The sequence below is a fragment of the Nycticebus coucang genome, chromosome 13, assembly GCF_027406575.1.
Source record: "Nycticebus coucang isolate mNycCou1 chromosome 13, mNycCou1.pri, whole genome shotgun sequence".
In the NCBI taxonomy this organism is placed as follows: domain Eukaryota; kingdom Metazoa; phylum Chordata; class Mammalia; order Primates; family Lorisidae; genus Nycticebus; species Nycticebus coucang.
This window is the reverse complement of record NC_069792.1, coordinates 68,111,799-68,135,905: the sequence shown is the minus strand read 5'-3', so window position 1 is coordinate 68,135,905 and position 24,107 is coordinate 68,111,799. Positions and strand designations below refer to the sequence as shown.

The window sequence follows — 24,107 nt, the reverse complement described above, 5'->3', positions numbered from 1 at the left end:
AACTCTTTTGTTGCTCTTTTAAAAGATATCAGACATATTTTGTGGGCCCTTCCATTTTTCTTAGTCTAGGTTTCAGAGTCACTGAGAGCCCTATAGAAGGAAATTGAAGGCGTTATTGAGCAATACAATGCACACATAAATGACTCGGCGAAATACACTAGAATATAGTCTTTGAAACACATGAAACAGAATCTTTACCTACCACATTAGGCATTGTGGGTAAGAACGTAAAAGCAGTGGCTCTGCATGCCAGGCAAAAATAATTTCAAAAATGCAAACAAACACCTTTTCACTGAAAGTTAAACACTTCTGTAGAAATTAAAGATTCGCCACATTCTGAGACAGTCACTTTTCCAGCACAAAATAGCAGCAGTGTTTGAAAGCAGTCAAGCAAGCAAACAGCCTTTCTCAACCCTGCTCTTTTAATCCATGTAGTTCCTATCGATATTAACCTCTTATAGAAATTCGTGTACAATATAACTATTGAACTTTCCTGACTAGGAGTGTTACTGTAGCTGTTAGTCATCCCTATAATGTATTTTGCAATCAGCTAAATCATCAAAGTATTTTTTAACAATGAACAGTTCAGAAGTGACAGATCTACTTTCTTGTTCAGAACTGCTTATCAGAGAATAGATATCACATATGTTTCCCAGGTGCTTCCTATAGTTAGGATACCTTCACAGAAGCGGCTCATGAAAGATAAGGTCATAATAGAGATGAAAAATGTGTGAGCTTCATACACTTATGGTTTTATCATCAGACAAGATAGCTTTGGTTAAAGGACTGTAACAGTCAAAAACAGAAAACAGCAGCTCATATTGAAGGGCGAGGACATTAAAGTTTAGGATTCAGTGTGTGTTTGCTTTGCCTAATAGCCTTGCAATACTGTTTGGCTTAAAACAATTGTTTGGTTATAGAGTATCCAAACAAAATGTCATGCTAAATTAACTCTATATTACCAAATTGCAGACATGATCATATCTCTAGAAACAAGAAAAAAATGTACAATTATTATCCTTTTATGGTAACAACTAAAATAATTCTAAACATTTCAACTGTTTGAAAAGAATAGGTCCATTATGCTTGTGAATTCCTGGCATAGTGTGTGACTCAGGTCTCCCTTTAACTTAATAAAGTTGTATAATAAAATGTAGGGTTTTGCCATATTCTGGAGAGTTATATTCAGTATACAATTATTTTTTTAACGCATGTGACTTTTCGGTAACTTATTTGGGGTTTTCCCATTTTGCATGTCATTATTTTGACAATAGGTGTTTTTAGACCCCACAAAATGAAAAATAAACAGAATGAAAGGATAGAATCCCCATTTAATTTATTATACATTCTGAGGCTCTAGCTGAAGAAACAATCCTGAAACAGTTGATAACAGTGGTCCGGGGCTAAGTCGGTTATGGTAAGAAGAAACTCAATTTCTTTTCTTTTTGGAGACACAGTCTCACTTTCTTGCCCTGGTAGAGTGCCCTGGCGTCATAGCTCACAGCAAGGTCAAACTCCTGGGCTCAAGTGATCCTCTTGCCTCAGCCTCCTGTTACTATATGTCTTTGCCATAATGCCTGGCTATTTTTAGAGATGAGGTCTCACTCTTGCTCAGGCTGTTCTTGAACTCCTGAGCTCAGGCAATCCACCAGCCTCAACCTCCCAGAGTGCTGAGATTATAGGTATGAGCCACCATGCCCGGCAGAAACTCAATTTCTAAAGTCAAAGCATGACTACTAAAATTTGTAGCGATGTATCATAGTTAGTAAGGGAAAAATTACTGCAAATACTAATGTTTATGATTACCGACATCATATAAAAGTCACAACTAAAATATTGTTAACTTTAAGAATAAAGAATAGTGCCTGATAAATTCTTTCTAGAGAACTATTTATCCCTGCTGTCAATATTATCTTCTAAGGGAAAAGTTTCTTTCTCCATGTAAGTGCACCAAAGATTGGGAGCAACGGGGAAATGTCCACAGCAGGTAAAATAAGGCAACTTCTCATCAGTGTATCATTCAAGAATTTTTCTTCCTCATTATTTCTCTCAGTGAGCACCTGAAAGGGTCAAATATATAAGCAAGTGTGGGAAAATGGGAAAACAAGACACTCTAAGATATGTTTCCAGAATATACATTTCAAAGTTCATATATAAATATATATATTGTTTTTCTTATTATCCCTTCCTTGCTGCAACTAATGTCATTCTGATCGGAAGAAGATTCTACATAACTAAGACATTCCTATTCCAAGGAAGAGACACAGCAATGCCTGACAGTCTCTGAATGAGGACATCCCATACTGTAATTTACCTATTTGCAGATTTGTTGTTATGCCATCAAGAAACCATTCTGCCTTCTGCTTGCTGGCATCTGCCTTAGTTTAAGAATGTGATTCATAAGCAATCTCTCAGTAACGTAGTGCTCCATTACTACAATATAAGGCAGTCGCTATAGATAGCTCCCTGTTCAAACCACACATTCAAAATGCTAAAGGAGCAGCCAACAGAAAATGCATATTCTGGGCCAGTAACTAACACAGGCTTCTCTCCATGTCTGGATGCCCCCATTTCATGCTAGTTCCAACACCCAAGGAAGATCAGCTCTCAGCGCTCACAAACAAGGGATATTTATTTTTCCTTATAAAGCCTATTTCTCCTACTGCTTGACCACTGGCATTAGATCTTACACTTCCATTTTCTCTCTCTACTATGGCCTGTGCAAAGCTCAGATTTGCAACTTAATATTTGATCTGTCAAAAGATTTAACTTCTTCTCTTTTGCTTCCTCTCGTTATTTCCTGTCTTTTGCCATAAAATCATTGCCCTTCCAGGTCTCTCCAACCCATGTTTATCTCTTCTGGGTCAATTGCAAGATAGTCCCTATTATTCTCTTAGGCTGCTCACCAAGCTGGTGTCACCCCCATGCCAGGCCCTCTACCAGAAACCTTATTACTTCTTTTTACCCAGTTAATATCTACTCAGAATTTGATTCCAGCTCAAGTGTTACATTCTTAAGGACAATTTTTTGACCTTTCTCACTAGGTCAAATCACCCTGTCCCATTTGTGTAATTATTTATTACTGTCCACCTCCCTACTAAATTCCAGCTGAGCCAGAACCTTCCCTGTGTTTGCTCACCATTGTATCCACCGTAGGTCTCACCATATCTGACATAGTAGGTGTTCAGTAAATATTGATTGGATTAGACAAAGCATGAATGCACTGATTGCCATTATGCTTTGAGTCATTAATTATTCCAATAACCAAGCAAAGCAAATAAAAACTATGCATTTTAAATAAGCGGAAAAACCCTCCATCAGAACAGAATTTAGAAGTGGTTCTCTCTCATCATGGACAATCGGGACGTGAACCAGAGAGTCCTGCAGCCACTTCTACAAGCCTATTCTGATAGGTAAAGCTAATCCTGACGGAGTTTCCATATCTACTAGGTCATGTCAGCCTCCTTCTAACTCAAATCCACACCTTGCTTCCAACACTAGAGATAGTCCCAAACATGTTATCACAAGACACATCCAGACTCTGAGTCTTCCCACAGCACCCCCTCCTTTACAGCCTAGCTACTGGTGATCACACCAGAAAGAGCAATAATCCACACAGCATGGTCAAGATTTTCATCAGCGTGGAGGAATTATTTCCCTCTCTGCTTTGCTTTTTAAAACAGTGTTTTCAAAATTAGGCTCTTCATAAATATCTGTGATCTCTTTAAGCTAAGGCCAACGTGTTCTATAATGAGAATAGATTTGGGATTTGGACAATTCAGACATCTCCAATGCTTTTTTGGAATCAAAACCAAACTTAGCATTCTTGATCACTGCTGTCTTCTATGAGAGCACACACATTTACCACAGCAGCTAACAGGAGTGATTCAGGCTTTGTGGGACCTGAGGTTTATGCAACTCAGGGGACCCTCCTTAGAAGAAAAAACACAAACCTATAATTACAAAATCAGGTACAAAGCCTTAGAAAGAGTCTGTACAAGGATGGTGTTCTCAAGTTAAAGCTTCATTACCCTCACAGAAAATCTGTCTCTGAGTGGTAGTCCAGGAAAGGTCAGAAGTACTTTTCTGCTCAGATTAATGGCACTGCCCCAAACCCTCCAGTGTTCAGAAACTATTGTCAAACTAACCTCAGAATATGGAAGCAACACCCACTATTTATTTGTATTATTCAAGTTCTAGAATTGAAGCAAATGCTGAGTTCACTATTTTGAACTGCTGGTGGTCTATTATTTGATGGAAAAATAATTAACAATTGTGAAATAAACTAAAAAGGAGAATGAGCAGATCTAATAGTCACTTGACAATGTTAAGTAGATCTAACACTTATTTGACAGTGTTAAGTGTGAACATAATGTATTATGCATATTATGTAATTTTAATAAATGCTTATTTGTTTACTTATTTATGAGACAGAGTCTCTCTCTGACACCCTGGGTAGGTTGGCATGATGTCACAGCTCACAGCAACCTCAAACTCTTGGGCTCAAAGAATCCTTCTACTTCAGCCTCCAGAGTAGCTGGGACTACAGGTGCCTGCCACAATGTCCAGCTAGGCTAGTTTTTCTATTTTTGGTAGAGACAGAGTCTTGCTCTTGCTCAGCCTGGTCTCCAACCCCTGAGCTCTGGTGATCCATCTCCCTCGGCCTCCCAGAGCACTAGGATTATAGGCATGAGCCACAAACCCCGGCCAGAAGATGCATTCCTTTTATTAATGATTTGGTAATTTTAGGACCACAGTAAAAGTTCCTCAACACAATTACCAATATTATAGAGAAAACACACGTCATTACTTTCTAAGCAGAGTTTTCCTTAGGACATAAGCTATTTTCCTTGTCCATTTGGTTCAGTATCATTTGGCGTTTTTGTAGAACTGTTGTTTCTTATTAAGAGTTACTCTATTTTGGTATTCCCTTTAGTAGTCGGCCACCAATACAAGATAGAGGCTCACAGGACGTAGAAATGAAATGAAGCAGATGCCTACTGATAAATAATAATTCTCATGCTGGAACGATGAACATTAACAGAACAAAGCACGGGAATGAATGCACTGTTTTGCTTAATCAGCCCAAACTGAACAATATTTCCACCCATAATATAAATATCCTTGTCCAATATATGCATATGTTTTCTTTCTCTTACTAGCATACTGTACCTTTAAGAAATGAGGCAATTCTTTACAGAGCCTTCTTTCTGCTGCTACACATAGAACCTACTCAGTCCCATAGACGCACACACATATCCACGCTTACACAACCAGAAACAAGTACCAGGTTCCCAGTGTTGGTTCACTAGCCATGTTTTACATTGAAAAAAACAGAATTATCTAGGACCCAAAATATAATGTCTGGTGCTAATACTATCGTGACAACAGAAACTACATCAAATCCCATTATTAAAGAGGTAATAGGTAAGTGCTTTATATACCTGTACTATAGATTTCCTTCTCAACAAATCTCTATCTTTAAAAATCATCCTTAAAGAGACCTTCCCTTTTCACTGTCAGAAAAATATAATCACAGCCTACTGTCTGTGCAATTCCACTTTCCATCTCTGCTCTGCGCATAAGACTTGGTAAGATACAGCCACTGTCAGGCTTCAGAACAGTTCCTTGTCTAATCTTTCTACTTCTCCAGATCTTTGATACAGAACCTGTTAGAATGTATTGCTTACTTTTCCAGTTCCTATGTTTATCTCACTTCCACTCTTACCATCTGTTGGACTGCGTTTCCTTCAGAAAAGTGAAAAGTTTTCACAGTGCCCAGAGCCTTCCCTGCAAACAATGCCCTCTTCCCCTCTTCCTTCCTTCCTTTCTCCGCTTTTTATTTAGTCTCATTTTGTGTGGAGGTCAAAATGTTTTAAAGAGTTCCTTTTGCAAATATTTCTAAAGGGCTGAAGTTCCTATCCAAATAGTTTTTGTGGATCTGTAAATACTCCTGCCGTTGGCTTTTGCCCAAGTACACACATTTTGGTGTATCCTCACTGTTTTGAGTTACCTGAAACAACAACACAAGAAACAGGCAGTGAGAAACTGTCACCTATGGCACGCCTCTAAAACAGGGGAATATTAATTATCATTATTCAGTTAGTATTATGAGACTAAAGACCTTTCAATATAGCTTCTTGCCTTGTACCAAAATGTCAACTTGTTTACATTGACAGAGAGTCTTTAAAGAGCTACCAAAAGATACAGCTAGTCTAAGGATATTCTGAATTCATTCATTATAGCCTTTCTGTTTATTTGTTGGTTTTGTATTTGCCCTCATTTTGGACTGATACAATGTGTTTAGTAAGACTTTATGAGAGAATGCTAGGTTAAAAATTACTTGAAAACATGAATTTTATATTCTCATGTTGAGCATTCTTCAACTGTATTCCTCTCTTTCTGCAGAATTATGTAATAGGAGACAAAAGAAAACTAAATTCATTTTCTATTTTTATTAGGCACCACTAATGCAAATTTTAATTCAGTATTAACCTTTAGTAGTCTTGTGACTTTGGTCAAGTTACTGAACCTCTGGAAGTCAAAGGTGAAAAGAGCATCTCCCCTGTAGGACAGTAAGTTGATTAGAGATGATACATGTACAGAAATATGTCTGACTTTCAGGAGCAGTCAGCAAATGAAAGTCGTTATTACCATTATTATAATCATGATAATTGGTACATAGTTTCAATGTCAATTTCTGGAATCTCACTGAATTACAAAGAAAAAAAAAAGAAGCTGAAATAGCAATCTGCGCCATTATCAGTATTTACTTTATTGGTGCAACACACGCAGTTATTTTCACTTGACCTTTTAAGAACAACAAAAAAGTGACTGGGTTTATTACTATAATTAAATTCATCGTACCACAGCTTTCTACATTTCCCATTACACATTCTATGTTTAGGCCTAAAGAGATAAAGATTATCCCATCAGGTAATGGAAGGGCGAATGCTTTAATACTGCCTGTTGCTTCTCAAATGATAACAAAAACATTGTGAGAAATTTTACATACTAATAAGAAAACGTACATTTATATGAGAAGATTAAGAGCTTTGAAAATCTTACTTGATTTAAACCTAAAATATTCCAGGGCAGAACCAAGGAAATGTCTTAAAGTCATTTTTATGATATTTAAGGTTAAAAGTAGATATGATATTTACCTTAAATATCATTTTTATGATATTTAAGGTAAAAAGGCATGGCTACTTCCAAGACATCAGCTTCTCTAAAATCATAACATTTTACCTCAATGTGACCAATGGTCAGATTCAGGATTGTCAACTACATTAATTCTGTATTATTAAAATAAATCAGTGATCATTAGGTATCTCTAATGCTATTCATACTTATAATTTTCTTGAAGTAGAAATAAAAATTAAACGTTAGTAGGTATACATGATTAAAAAATTGTACACTTAGATGAATTTGATTCAAATAAAAGTGTGAGGAAAATAAAATGGAAATAAGCACAATTTAAATTAGCTGTTTACATGATTCAAATTTGATCAAAACTACTTCCTTTAAGAATTCTTCATCCCACCCAAAACATCACTGGAAAAGTAAAGAAATTTTAAAAGGCATAAAAATAATCAATTTTCTTTTATATCACCCTGCTAAAATTAATGATTAGTTAATTCATGATCTACATTTAAAGTTAATCAACAATGCAGATGTCTTCTACTACACAGAGGTTTAGCTTCATTTATTTACCTACCAGATTAAATAAATTCTTACTCTTCATCTGACTTTAAACACCTCAGAGGGAAAAACAAATCTACACTAAATTTTACCGGTCAAAAAATGCTCTCATATTCAAAAAAACCTCAAACATAAAACCAAAAGGCAATTTCTCTAAATGGTAAAACAGTTTTTTATTTAGTTTTATACAATATTTTCAATGTTTTACTATTTACAATAATAATGCTGATATAAAATGAGGCTATAATTAAAACTTGGGCAAATGTCTCTTGACACCTTCTATAGTTAAGTAGAAGCAGAATTAAATGCACTTTATTGTAATTTGATATATTTCAGAAATTATACAAGAATTAGGTAATTACATATTTTATCAAGTTTTCATATGTCTCAATAAAGATCTTTAGCAGATGTGTACTTGAGGTCTGTTGATGGTCAGCTCATCAAAAAAAAAAAGAAATACCAATGAATTCAGTTTGCCATGCAAAAATGTAGAATATATCACCATGTGTGACTCATAGAAATGATAGCATCATGAGTCATTTCTAAGGCTGTATAAAATTAATCATTTTAATTTTGCTGAAATTGCTATGATGATGCATCTGGAAATAGAAATGAAGTTAGAGACAAAGCCTTATCCGACCCTTATGTAAGGCGCACTGAGTCATACGTAAAACTTGTATACCCTCTGGTTCCACCAAAGCCAAGGAAATGCTAACTCTCTTACAGAAACACAGTTCCTACAAATGCTCTTTTTTCCAACAAATGTGATTTTTTAAAAAAATCAATGATTCCAAACAAAAACTATATTTTTGGGATTTTTACGATTGCTATAAAAAGAAGTGATACCACCATTCCTTACAGTATATATTGTTTCAATCCATGAGAACAAAAATACAAGTAGGACACAATTTAGCCTCTATTTCCTAAAAAGAATGACTTTCCATTTTGCATTATTAAATGACTTATGTAAAAAAAATTAATGATTTAAAAATGAATTTCAGAAAAAGAAGTATTGGCTCCAGAAAGGGATTTTTGCCAAGGTACAATAATGTCAAATGGAGGAAGGAGGGAGGGGGGAGCGACAGAGAAGGAAAGGGAGGTCCCTGCCAAGCAAAGCGGGGGGGCTGTTCAATCATCCCTATCAGTGCTCCATCGGTGTCTCCACTCCAGCCAAATCCAGAGAAAACAAGGAGTCAAAGATTCAGGTCAATAAGCTTAGAGGCGATTTGCACTAACAGCTCCTCCAGCAAGGTAAAAAACAAAGTCATATTGGCTTTTTTTTCTTATTTCTTCTCTTTGAACTCCCTGGTCCAAACACACCCTGGAAATGTCAATGTTATATGCAAGAACTTAAAGAGCTGAGCTTCTTAATCCCGTTAAGAAAAAAGGAAAAAAAAAAAAAGTTGCCTGTAAAGATCCCCTTCCTTATTGAACTCAAAGTGATTATGGTAGAGCTGCCTTCTGTGCATTCTGATTCCAGTTACCCAAACATCAGAGGAAGCAGAAACATGTCATTAAAGGCATAACTGTGGAGGAAAAAAACCACATTGATCAAGAGGGGTTTATAAAACATAGCTAAATAGACTTCCCAAATTTATAAAAGAGAAAAGAAAGAAAAGAAGACACAAAATAGAATGATCTTTGACACTGGAGCAAATGAAAAATAGTTACTACAGCTGCAACCAAATCTGCATAAAAGTACAGTTTTTTCTTAAACAATCTTTTTCTCAGTATTAAGGATCTGGATAATATTTTTGTTGATTTAGCTCAACATTTATGGAGATAGGGTATAGGGATTAATATCAACAATTTAGGTTCAGAATTGTTACATACAGTCCAAGGAGAAACAAGGCTTTTCTTCCTTTATGTCTTAATTTTCAAGCAGAGCTACAAACTGCACAAACCAACAGAAAGAGAGGAAGTTTTTTGGCAGGGAGAAGTAGCATTTCAATGAGTCTGGCGGCCTATTGGCAGAAATAGGCAAACACAATGATGAAACAGGCTCTGTGTTTCAGGCCTCCAACTCTTTGTCTTTCTGATGCACAGATACAAAAAGATAGAGAAAACACACCCAACCTTGACATCGTGGAAAGGAGCAAAGTGACTTGTATCATCCCCCAACACCCCAAGTGTTGTGGAAACTACATTAGAAAGCTACAGCTGGGGTCCATCAAGCTCTTTGGCTAAAGGGACAACTCTGATTGGGGTGGTCTGCATCTCCTGGGAGTGTTCCCAATATACCTGTTTCAGTTTCCTGTTCAACCTTTACGTTCTGCAGGACCTTCTTCCCCAGGCATATAGATACCAACCTATGCTGTGACCACGCCTCTGGTCCCAGTTACCACCTCATCTCTGCTCTGTGGCTCACAAGGCTGCAGCTGCACTTCACAATTCTGTTCCCCACGGCCTCCGTAGTGGTGGGAATCTCATGGATTCTGGGAGCCTCAAGGTCCACAGGTCTGACTGCACCTCTCCTACTCCCCGGCTCTCGGCTGTCCCCTTCTGGCTTCCTGCACTGCTAGCCTCGTGGGTACGGCAGGTGTGACTCATTCCCCAGTGAGCCCCGGGAGCTCATTCCTCTCTCTCTGTGCTCCCCCAGCACTCTGGATGGAATAGCGTGTGATTGCGTGTGCCCACCCACGGTTGCTCTCCCACCCCTGCCTGTTTCGTTTTTCTTCAAGGTGCCCAACTTCACCCAACATATCAGAAAATGTAAATTGATAACTGACTTTTGTTTACTGCTGTATCTACAGCACCAAGAAGAAAATCTCACACAAAGCAGATGCTGAATTGAACTTGCTCTAGAGAACAGAAGTGGAAGCTTCCAACAGCCCAGTTAAGTGTCTGATTAATTTTGCTCTTGGTTTGGTATTAATTACTTCTGAGAATAACACTAATAACAAATGGGTTTTAGGCCAGGTGTGGTGGCTCACCCCTGTAATCCTAGCATTCTCTGAGGCCGAGGTGGACTGCTTGAATTCAGGAGTTGGATACCAGCCTGAGAAAGAGCAAGACCCCATCTCTACTAAAAATAGAAAAACTAGCAAGGGATTGTGGTGGGTGCCTGTAGTCCCAGCTACTTGGGAGGCTGAGGCAAGAGGATTCCTTCAGCCTAAGACTTTGAGGTTGCTGTGAGCTATGATGCCATGGCACTCACCCAGAGTGACTGAGTGAGACTTTGTCTCAAAAAAAAAAAAAAAAAGTTTTATTCTATTTTCTTTAATATGCTTTACATTTTTCTATTGTGAAGAGTCTTTAATCTTTACTATCTGTACATTACTCTGTAGACTCTTTTTGACTGTGGTGAGAATGTCCCTTGTTACACCATATCTTACAGTTTTCCATCATGTCTGCTTTTTTAACCCTATTCATTCCAGATTAAAAAGCTCTAATTTTAGTTTACCTCTGTCAGGTACAAACTATAGCCAGAGACTTCTCTGACTTTCCTCCCGGCTGTATTTTTTTTTTTTTTATTAAATCATAACTATGCACATTAATGCATTTATGGGGTACAATGTGCTGATTTGATATACAATGTGGAATGCTGACATCAAACTGACTAAGGGAACCGTCACCTCACTTCCTTCTTTGTTGTGGTAGGACATTTATACTCTACTCTACAACTATAACCTCTGACTTTTCTCAATTTCTAGAGACTAGGACTAGACGTAGGTTTTTTTTTGTCTTCCAGAAGCAACTCTGATGGCATCATCTTCCCTTTCAGCCTTTGTTTGGGGATCGTGACATCAGAGAACAATTTATAAGTACCGTCAGTAACTTTTCTAGACAATCATTACAGATAACTCAAAGTTCACTGACACATAGTTTCTTTGGAGTTATTTTTTAAATAGTATCATAATCTACTAGCTGACAATGGCGTGCATCTGATAGTATTCTTCCTGTTTACATATCCTTGATGACTCTTGGAATGTATCCCCAGACATGATTATTTCACTTTTATACTTATGAAAGTGAAATAATTAATAATTGTACACTAGGTTTAGGACTGCTCGATGCCAACTCCACTAGGAAACTTACCGTCTCGGTTTATCAAAGAATTATCTATGAGAGTGTCTGCCTGCCAGCAGGGACATAAACTAAAAATTTGCCCAGGTTGCTATCCAGGCCACCTATATTTCAATTTATTTTGGTTTGCCCAGTTCTACACATGCATTGATATACTTCCTGTCCAGGGCATAAACCAAAAGAAAGGCCGAAAAAAATAACTGAAGCAAAAAAGTCAGCGCCACAGGATAGATGAAGCACTACTGGACCCAGCCTTGATGTCTTCGTCATCTGTAAATTCAAGGAAATAATTCTTGGTTGTTTCCTTCCTCTGAGAGATACGGTAAGGCAAACTGCCAGGAAATCTAAACCCATGAACTGAAGATGTAAACTGTAAGTATCGCTTCGTATTTTTCTAAAATATTTAAAATCTGAAAGTATCAAAGCAGGTTTGAAGTGACATCTTTTTCTAAACATAGTTCTTTTCATTGCAAAGATGAAAAATGGGAACATAACGTATGCAATTAATCCAAAGTCAAAAGCGGCCCAGGAAACTTCAAAGGCATTGGCAGGTTCAAAGTTTAGGACTGCAACTATAACTATGAATGTGAGATAGATTCATATAATTTGGAATTGTATACATTAAAGCTAACATAAAATTCTGGCCAACATTTATTGACACTTTTGTGGAATTGACATTCTAAGAGTGATTTGGGTCATATTTAATCACATGGGGTATGATGACTATCAACTTTACTTATGTTAATAAACCCTTTGAGATCTGTAGGAAAAATTACTCTTTAATAAGGACATAGACAATATCAGTGGGGGCCTGAGGAAGGCATTACAATAATAAGAGTTACTGAAGAACTCTAATTTTAGTTCATCTCTGAAACACTGAAAATATCCTGCACAATATGGAAGCTTAATTTCAAAAGGAAGTAAGAACTTTACCTAGGACAAGCTATGTCTTCATAAACGAACACAGAGTAGAGATTTTTTATTTTTCTTTAAAAAAAAAAACTACAATAGCATATGACTGCTTTTATACCAAATGCCATTGGTAAATTTGAAGGAAGATGTATAGTAACGTGTGTGTACCCTTGGAACTCTTCCTTGAATTTAGGGCTTCTGCCCAGGCTTCTGAAATCTGAAATATTAAGCTAACTATCCATTGTTTAATAAGAAAAAATATTTTATATTCAAAATTTGTATTCCTGGGACCCACTGATAAAATTAAGTCATTGCTAGACCTTAGACCTTTACAAAAAGAAACTGTCTAAATAATCCAATTCATTTCCCTGTATGTATCAACAATTTTTAAGTTATAAATGATTTGTAATATGTACAAAAATCATGTTTCATCAGTGCACCTAAGGCACAAATACTTCTCTTCAGAGGAATATTTCATCCATACTTTTCCAATAATGACATAGACATTGTTAACCATTGCAATGCTTCTACTCTTTTGATTGCTTATCTGTCCTCTTCCCCACAACTGGAAATAAAACATAATCGTGTGTCACTGAATCAAATATGTGAATTTCTAGAAAAAGAGTAGTTGCTAATCTTCTAGAGAGAAAATTTTCTCTTTCCATTGTAACTAATCAACTTAAGGGAAAAATGGAAAGCATCCCTTGAATGACCTCAAGAGAATGAAAGATCTCTCAAAGAGTTGTCTTTCTTTCATAAGAATTCTAACTGAATTCAATTGGAATTCCCTGGTCTCACATTCTATGAGAGTAAAATAATGAAATTCTTTTCCTATTAAATAAGACCACAGTAATTTCAATTAGTAATGTTACTATTTACCCGGAAAAATAAAATGTGAAAATAAGATTCCCACTCCTAGGACTTGGTAGTTTCAAACCAAACATCAGAGAATTAGTTTTATACTACATGTAGTATATATTATATAGAATTTAGTACAGACTCTATATTATATGTTAAATATTACTTTATACACACTTTACATTTAAAAATTTTCTAACTATTCATCAAATAATAATCTCTACTAAATAATGTTAATAATAATTGTAATCCAATATTTTTTCTAAGTTTCTAGTGGTCCGTCATTATTTTTCATGTGTTAAGACTCTAGTTAGTGGCTTGGCACCTGTAGCTCAATGAGTAGGGCGCTGGCCACATACACGGAGGCTGGCGGGTTCAAGCCTGGCCCAGGCCTGCTAAACAATAATGACAACTGCAACCAAAAAATAGCCGGGCATTGTGGCAGGTGCCTGTAGTTCCAGCTGAGGCAAGAAAATCGCTTAAGCCCAAGAGTTGGAGGTTGCTGTGAGTTGTGACACCACACAGCACTCTACTAAGAGCCACATAGTGAGACTCTGTCTCAAAAAAAAAAAGATTCTAGTTAGTGTAAATGATGTTATTGACTTAAAACCATGGTTATGTCAACATGAATGCACTTGCAATAAGTTGAATTTCTTCCAGAAGATGAACTAGGAGTTCTATTCTCTTTCTTTAAACATATCCCTTATCCTTAATCTTCCTAAAATTTAAAATATATGTAATAGTATCTATCATTGCTGCCCCTCTGGATTAAATTTACAAAGACATCTAAATCCATATATTAGTTCTTTCAAGCACAGGAACAAAAAGAATAAATGATACCTTCTAACTTTAGTTCCTTCCCTTTATTACAATCCTACAATGTTGTTGGATACAGTGCATAAAAAGGTTGTATTTCTTGATAAGGAAATAATATATCTTTAAACACAATTTTAAAACTTCTACATCTCCATCCAGCTGTTATATTTATTGTCATGGCTATATATTATCAGGAAATGATTCCAGTATCCAGGACAACCAAGGATACTATTAATTTTGCCTGAAATCTGAGTCAAAATTGAGAAAGAAGGCCTACTCTGTCTGCCCTTTTCTGATTGTCATCCAAGAGTCTCTGATGCAGAAGACCAGGACCAGGACACAAGGCCATCTTGAGGTCTACAGAAGAGTTCATGTGCAGGAGGTTTCTTGAATATCACTGTGTCCAGATGAGTCCTGCCATTTAAGACCTTGAGTTCCAAAGCACAGGGTTTGACACTGGCTGACATCTTTTGTTTCTAACACATCATCAACAAGAGACAGTGATACTGGCCTTCTTAATATGTATCAAATATAAATGTGGCCACCAACATACATGTATCAGCAGTGTTTTGATCAACTATAGCAACATTCTTGATTTGACACTATGAAGTCTGACCAACAAATTCAAACACACACAAAAATTCATTTCATTTATCTACCTAAAATCTCACAAGTCTGAATCATAATGGTGCATACGCAAATACAGACAGACATACTGAGGCATACAGACTCACAGACACACACTTCCTGTCATGCTCTTGCAAAAGCAGCTGCTCTAAATTAAGGAAGTGACCCAAACATTCGTACAACATTGCACTGTGGTAGAAGGAGACAGAAAATCCTCAGAAAAATCATTTAAATAAATAAATGAAAGAGAATCATGAGAGATTTTAAACTGACTTATGAAAAAAAGTAAGCAAATGTGTTTAGGTGTCCAGTGAGGACACAGTCACCACTGAGGCCACCTGGCTCCAAGTAATGGTTGGAAATAAGCTGAGAGGTGTCTCAGGTGCATCATGAGTTATAATGCTAATGTGGAAAGAGTATCTGGAACAGAGAAAAAGTGTATATTTTCTTACTCAACACTATCCAAAAGGTACCATCCTCAGTGTTGAAAATTAATATCAAATACCTAAAGCATTCAATTTTCACTTTTTTTTTGTTGTTGTTGTTGGTGGTGGTGGTGCAGTTTGGCCGAGGATGGGTTCGATCCCGCCACCCTCCATGTATGGGGCTGGCGCCCTACTCACTGAGCCACAGGCGCCACCCAGCATTCGATTTTCAAAAGGAGTGAGCCAGAACCTCAGGTAGGAACTCTCTCTGGCATATTCAGTATCTATACTCAATGACTAATTTAGTACCTTGCCAATAACGGACATTCAATAAATAATTGTTGAAAGAATAAATGAATCAATGATTAACATTAAATGCATTATAGTTAATTCATTAATAACATGAAAACGTGCATAGTTAAGCAGCCAATTGACCTGAAAATATTTGTTTCAATATAAAAAATGATTTGTTGCTATAGTGGAATTACGTTTGTCCCTCAAAATAACATTTTCTGTTTAAAAAATTTTGTGCCTATTTTCACACTCAGTACTTTGATTCCACCCTATCGTACATTTCTAAAAACATTACAAAATCTTCCAAGTGGACTCACATATGACATCCAACCATCAAAAATTACCTTTGTTACAAAAGTATTCCACTTCTTCACAGCTTAGATTTTCAGGCCCAAATTCGGTGGAGAAACTTTCCTCCAAGGGAAAGTCTCCTTTAGAAATAATGTCTGCTTCTTCTGAGGGACACTCTTCTTCCTCATCTTCGATGGCGTCTTCTAGAGGCCCTTGAAAAAGAAAAAAGGACACTGTACCAAAAATATCCAAGGAAGAGAGTAAAATAAATCCTTAAATAAGTCCTTCAGATTATGGTGGTGGGGAAAATGTACTCAGAGGAGCACTACCCAGGGAAGTCACACGAGATAATGTCACCTCTATACTCACAAGAAGCACTGCCCTATGATGAGAAGTTCAAGGAAACCACAGTGCGAAGTAACCACATATAAACCGACCTGCATCCCCAATTCTTCCCTACCTCCACCCCAAAACCCTAAACTTATTTTTTTTCCTCTCCTGAAGAGCAAAACTGTGCACTTTATGTTCATTTGTTAGAATTAACTGCCTGGTAAAGAATACAAGTCTCTTTTACACTGTTGTACAATTTTACCTGAGATTTTAATAAAGATTTAAAGTAATTGAATGCATTTTAATTGAACTGAGATTTTAATAAAGTCTATACTTTTAAAAATCCATCTTAAGAGTGGATTCTGAGAAAAGATTTCATTATATGTGTTTGAGGCTTGAAGAAAAATTACATATTTCTCTTCCCGATGAAAGCATAACCCTATTCATAATTAATTGAATTTTTTCTGAAATGAAAAGTGGTTTTCTAATGAAAAAATGTAATTTGTATTTATGTGATACTTTTTCAGTAATAAAAATACAACTCCCTTAGAGAGAATGAGAGTGAGGTGCACTACATTAATGGACCTATTTTATTGAAAGGAAAGGGAGGGCTGTAGTTGTTCAGACTGATCTGAAGTGGACTACGCAGGGTTACCGCTGGGCTGATTGTGAATTTCTGACGGACTCTAAAGAATCAAAGTATCCAACTCCTTTTACTAGGTAGAAGCCCGCATTTGCTCCTAAAGAATTAATGTGGCATTTTATCCAAAGAACACCGTTATGGTAATTTGTACTAATTGTCACTGATGGTGGTAGTCTTACTGGACAAGCTCAATACTTCAAGGTTTAGGCAGCCTCTCTCTCTCTCTCTGTTGCCTTTTAGAAATGTGCTAGAAAATTTGGGAGACCTAAGGAGAAATTTTACAAATAATTTAAAATAGTGCATTTATTACAATTTATACATATATACACAGAGAGAGAGAGAAATAAATAGGAGAACATATATGTGGCATGGTGGAAAACGTGTTTTCTCAAAAAGCAAGTTTTTAAAGGGCTGAATTTATCTGACATATTTGCATGGGGTTAAATTAGGGACATCCAATGACAGAATCTCTTTGCTTTTTCAAAAATTTGTCTTTCCAACATATAGTAAAAAGAACAAACGTTCATTAAGATGCCTTAATTCCAAACCCTCTGGTCATATTTGTGTTTTATTATACTGTCCTTGGATGCAAGGTAGAGAGTTAAAAAAAAAAACAAAAAAAAAACGGGTTCTGTTTTTTGCACAAATCACATTTAAAAGTCATGGATCTTATATTAGATTTTATACCTCTTATTAACAATTTAAGTTTAAAATTTATAATCTTTCACAATTTTGATGTCACGAAACAGAGCATGAGACTAATTTGAAAATTAGTAATAATGTTAAATATTGTAATTCTTAAAACATTTATCTGATAATTTCAGGAGACAAGGCTAATTGTTAGTGTTAAGTCTAATAAGAAATATAGTAAAATATTTTCCTCATTTTAAATTTTTAAAAATACTCAATACACGTTTGAGCAAAGAAAATATGTGAAGCTATCTGATTTGTGTTTCACACAGGAGTTCCAAAGCACTTTCTTACATGATCTTTAAAATAACTCTGTAATGTAGGTATGGAAATTATTAGTATTTTTATTTTGTAGGTCTGAGTAGTAAAGCTTAGGAGGTTAGTTAACTACAATAAGGTTATAGGTTAGTAGGTGAAAAAGTTGATGTGAAAAACTCGAATTTTTAAATATCTTTTATTAATATAACATACTATTGTGTAACCCATTTTTAGTAATTATAAATACATTCCTCCAAAAGTAAAACTATAATATAAATCATTACCTTAGAAAATGGTTTACTCATATTAACATGATTATTTATTTATAGATGCTTAAAAATCTAATCCTCAAAAATTGACAGTTTTTTTCCTTGCTCCTCTCAAATTACTTAAAGTCAACTACAATATTAGACCTCTCCCAAAAAATCAGGAAGATTTTAGTGTAGATTAACCAAAAATAAAGTAATTAATTCCTAATATTTCCATAATTTATATCCACATCAAATCAAACTATAAAGTATCAACTTTAATATCAGTTATAATATAAATAACAATATATATTCTTTTTGAATTATAAACTTTTTATAACATATACTCCTGAGTTTTGCTAAAAAACAAAGCTCAATTGTAAATAAATATTTTATGTAATTCATACATAAAATATGAAAACTATAAAAAATGAAGCTCTTTTATACCAGAATGCTCTGAAATTATAAAGGCCTATACTGTATAGAATAAAGAGAATATGCGTATATTACTAATATAAAATCAACAGTATTACAAATGTTTCCTTTTAAACATGAAACACTGAGCATATAAGCTAACGCTAACATTTTTAAAAGAGGATTTATGAAGGATAAGATGTAATTGAATAATTAGTTAAAACACTCTATGATTTACATTAGCTCCACTAGTATGATATGAAATTCAAATTAATAGTTGAATTGGAAATTACATAGACAAACTCATGTGAAAATGTGAAAGAAGCATTGGTATATGCCTCTAGTCAAACTATGTTATGGTAACCACACATATACATATTTAAATACACACATATATACCTACACATATATACATACATGTGTGCTATATATAAACATAATATTTTCTTTATCAAAGTTTGTAATAAGCCCTTAATTGATAGTATACTATTGTACCTGCCAAGGCTTCTCTTATTTTATGTGTTGCTTGTCACGGTGCAATTCCAAGCATGTAACTGAGAAGCGCCTATTTACAAAAATAAACTACAAAAATTCAAGTAAAAGGTTAAAAAATTTGTCAGCTCCTTTGTTTAAAATATACAAGGTCTTATTGCCAATATATAGACCAGGCCACGGGAAAGTGATTGAATGATGAATTTGTATTTCTCCCAAAGCAAGTGTTAGATGTCTAAAATCTACTACACTTTAAAATGTGAAATTACTAACCATTCCTTTAGCCAGGCCATCAAATCAGGCTCTGGGAAACAGGTTTCTCTTAAAATGCATAGTATTTATGGTTTAAGATCAGATCTCACTCCACTCTCTATATTGCATGTTTCTTTAACAGGAAAGCCTCACAGATAATAGGTGGCCATAAAGTAACATTTTAAAAGGGTCAGAGACACTTAAAGCACAAGTACAATTAATAGCATCAATGGAGGAGGGAATGACGGAACCTCCTGTGTATGGATTAGTGGGCACAGAAGTCCACTTCAGAAAAATCACCACACATAATTTGACACAAATAATAATATCTCCTCAGGAAAACTCACGACTGAGCTCCCTGTGCCCTCATGGAGAAAATTACTTCTGATTGAGGCCACTTGGCAGGCAAGTGTGAGGAAATCTAAATTTCAGCTCTTCAATTGCTTCTGATTTACAGATATTCAAACATACTCACCAGAATTAATGGTCTCAATGTTTATAAATATAAATATTTACCACATTTAAAAACACTAATCATGAATGGTACATCAGAAAGCCATGAATACACTCGTGCTCTATGTCAGGCCCATGATGCTGTTAATTCATAATTTATACTGGAGAGATAAGGAAGAAGACTAGGAAATTCAGGTGGGTGCAAAGTAGTACTTCCCTTTCAAGAGAAAAGGGACAATCGTGTACTCAGGAACCACTCCAATTGGCCGTAGGTACCTTTGCCCTGGGGAAAAGAAGCTGAGGAAAGATAAGAAGGGCTGTGTGGATTCACCATGCCCTACGACACTGCATCAGCCCAACACACAATGAAGCTTTTCATTTAGCCAGCACCAACAGCTGCAGGTGGGGCCTGAGGTGGGAATATGGGAGGATCTTTCATTTGGTGGTTGTTCCAATGCACTTGAATTTGTAAAGGACTAATGGATGTTCCAGGTTAAGGAGTTCTGCCCCATGCATGAGTAATATAATCGATGAATGAAGTGATTTACATGGATTGACATGGTTACGAGGCAGGGAGAGGAACACTGACTCTCCCAGGTTAATTAACTTATGAAAAAATTGTTGCTATAATTTCAGAGAATCAAAGAAATTCCTGAAATGCATCTATAGCCACGGGAATAAGAGCTAGAAGGTGACAAAGAATATTTGATTTTGGGTCTTCTGGGTATATACCTAGTAGAGGAATTATAGGATTGAATGGCAGATCTATTTTTAGATCTCTAAGTGGTCTCCAAACATCCTTCCAAAAGGAATGTATTAATTTTCATTCCCACCAGCAGTGTAGAAGTGATCCCTTTTCTCCACATCCACACCAACTATAACCCAGTTATAACCTAAGAATATGGGGAAGGGAGAGAATAAGAATAAGGTTGGGCAGAGGGAGAGTGATTGGTGGGATTACACCTGCGGTGCATCTTACAAGGGTACATGTTAAACTTAGTGAATGCAGAATATGATTGTCTTAACACAATAACTAAGAAAATTCCAGGAAGGCTATGTTAACCAGTGTGATGAAAATGTGTCGAACTGTTTATAAAACCAGTGCATGGTGGCCCGTGATTGCATTAATGTACACAGCTATGATCTAATACTAATTAAAAAAAAAAAAAGAATATTTGAGAAAAAAACACAAAAGAAGGAAAGAAGATGAAATTAAGCAGTACAATGAGGAAATACAAGAAATGATACACCCAACACAGTAAATGTTAGATCAAACACATGTCTTTCAGTACATGTTGTCTTGATAATAACTTTCTATGTTGGCAGCCAACTATAAACAGAACATCCCTCACCTAAACGTCAGATTGTCTTCGTTCAGATAAATTCAAAGCACTTCAGAAAAAGAGGCATCCAAGAAAGAAATTAAATTCCGCAAAATTAATACACATTATCACGTACAAACAGGGAAAAGAAATTTGCCAAATGCTAGGGTTCTGGTGCACTATTCCCCCAAAGAGGTCCTTTCTCTTAAACATTTATTGGCTTTAACTTACTATACATTAATTTAGTTTGGTATTGCATGCCTTTTTATTAAAACAAGACACTCTGTCATAATGGGACATAGAGAGCATTCAATCTTCTCTCCATGAATTAATATTCTAAGCATTCTAGAAGCTGCACAAGACTAGCCACCTAGCAAAATGGGATTGTTTCAGAATACCGGGCAGCCTTGATTGCAACTGACAGGTGGGAAGAAAGGCACATTAAAATATTATCATTCCCAATAATTACAATAATCCATCACAGTGTGCTCAGAAATTATGCTAGGTGAGTTTCCTCTAAAAATACAAATATTTCCAAACATTTTTATTTGAATGCTTTTCGATTTATGCCATTTTGGATCACTTTTATTATCAGATAGCATTATTAAAAATAAAAACTAAAACTTTCAGCACAAACTTTGTATCATTTTGCTTGTGTACAGAACAAATAATATAGCCCAATAGAATAAATTTATGAAAATCTTAATGAATTAATCAGAATGGAAATGATGTTGCTCTCCCCAAGTTGCCAGCTCCTGTTTTGTGCTCTTTGAAGACTTTTCAAAAGGATCCACTCAGACAAAGGAATGGGAAGTCAGATAAAGCCCTCTAATGTACATAAAACAATAAAACCTCCAAATCTCACAATTGAGGAACCCATATTTATAGATATATACACATACCAGGCTTAAATTATTACAGTATAATTGAACCACAACTGTCAAATGATGATGCCTTTCAAAATGCAAATACAAAAATACAAATTAAGGGTAAACAAATTCCAGATCATGTTTAATGTGTAAATACTCAGATCTATCAATACTCTATATAAATATATGCTACTTTCATTGATAGGGAAAAGGGGTTAAAATAGAACTTCTCATTCTAAGCTTATGTTACAATTTCTACACGTGAGGGACATGAAGGAGGAGACTGATATTTAAACTGGATGTCTTCCTGCCTAAGATTCTGCATTCCTGCCTCACATCTCTGCTAAATGTAGGATAACATTTATAAAATACAAAATATAAAGCCCTATGTTCTCTCCATATACGCCCTCTTTATTCAATTAGAAGTAGGAAAAAAAACAAAAAACCCATAACCCAACTCTAAATGAAATAGCTGTATCCCCCAAAAAAATGTTCCCCTCTTCAGTATGGAGTAAGAACATTTCTAGGTTTAAAGTACTAACATGTTTTTACTAATTTCATCTGAGGTATATTTTGTAGCTTTCAGGAGTTCCTCTGAGAGTTTTCGGCAGCTACACACACACTGTCTTAGGAACCATTACCCTGCAGGCACACCTCAAAATGCTTCTCACTCAGGTCCTATTACATTTGTCCCATGCATATCCCACAGAGCCATTTAATGAGAAGGGGCAGAGAAGAAGGATGTTTTTTGGACAGTGAAAATCCATACTAACTCATGTAATTGAGCTTAACAGCAAGAATAAAATCTTGTTTCTGTAGTCTAAAAAAATTAGTATTTTAAACGACTAAGTTCTTCCTGCAGTCACTCACTTTTAACAATAGTTGCATCAGGGGATCTAGTAGGAAGGAAACATTTTTATTAATTTTTCTCTTATCTGCCAGAAGAATGTTGATTTTTTTTCATTTACATTTGTTGCCTGCAGGTAGCAGACTAGAGAATCATATAGTAGAAATTCTCCTTTTTGATTAATTTCTTTCCATGTGTTATGTTATTTCTTATATATAATTGATTTTGGGCTTTTGCTCATAGCTGTACATCTTTTTATATCTGTACCAACTGCTGTCCTTCAATCAAGAAAGTTGAAGGAAATTACCTGAATTTCGTTAACTTTATTAAAAACGTGATCTGTGAATATTTAAATTGAGTTTTGAAATGTTAATGCAAAAAAGAAGATATTAGAGAATTTTTAATGGAAGGTTCAATCTGACCATACACCATTGTAAAATGAAGAAGATTAGGTCAGGTCTTATTCAAATTGTTTCTTTAGGGGGGGAAATATATTCTTTAATCTTATAAAAAAAAAACAGAGTAATATTCTTTGCCACAAACTCTTTGGCCATTTTTATAAATGACAGTATTCACAGTTTTTGCATATAAACATGAAAACCATTTAATTTATTTAAATGTTTTTCTCTGAAATAGCTTGTTTTGGGAACGTTCAAATTAACTGAATGATGTTAACAGGAAAATAACAATTTTGCTTAGAATCTAAGCAAACCTTAAAAACAGCCACTAATCTTACCTAGTAGATTAAACTCTGATATCACAGGAAAAATAAAGTCAGGGGAAGAAATACAGACAAATTTGAACTAGAATCTCTAATGACTAATTTACTCTCAGGAAGTAACTCAGGCATTGAGAAAATTCAGTTCATTAGTGAATGCCTTGTGCATTGACCCAGGAACTTCGTGACAGAGATGGCATTGAAATTCAGATATTTTGTAATCAGGTCTCAGTCCAGAGCCCCATAAAGCTATCTGAGTTTACTGAAGATGGTAACCCTATCAAGAAAAAATATGAAAGTATGTTCTTTACTAAAAGGATATATTTTATATGATTATAATTCATTTCAAAAACAGAAAAGGAAATCTGGAAATATGTACAAAAGATGAAAGGCATTGTATATTAGTTAGCTCTCTTTTTCATGTATTTATTTATTTGTTCATTCATTCTTTGTTCACTTAACAATTATTTATCAGGGTGCTAAAAGTGGTAGGCACTGTGTTAGGCACCAAGATAATAGCAATATACAAAAAAGCAGTAACCTCAGCCCAAAGGCAATGAATAATCCAGCTAAGAAGACAAACTTTAAGTTCACAGGTATCCGATTGATCGAAACAAACAA

General features: G+C 35.4%; 1 protein-coding gene across 1 annotated transcript in view; it reads right to left on the bottom strand.

The window, feature by feature from the left end:
* The window catches only part of ZFPM2 (zinc finger protein, FOG family member 2), a 479,651-nt gene that overhangs the window by 362,238 nt on the left and 93,306 nt on the right, over positions 1 to 24,107 (bottom strand). The window contains exon 2 of the mRNA XM_053559355.1: positions 16,004 to 16,162. Within this exon, the coding sequence (XP_053415330.1) occupies positions 16,004 to 16,162 (159 nt within the window). The remainder of the gene's footprint in view (positions 1 to 16,003; positions 16,163 to 24,107) is intronic.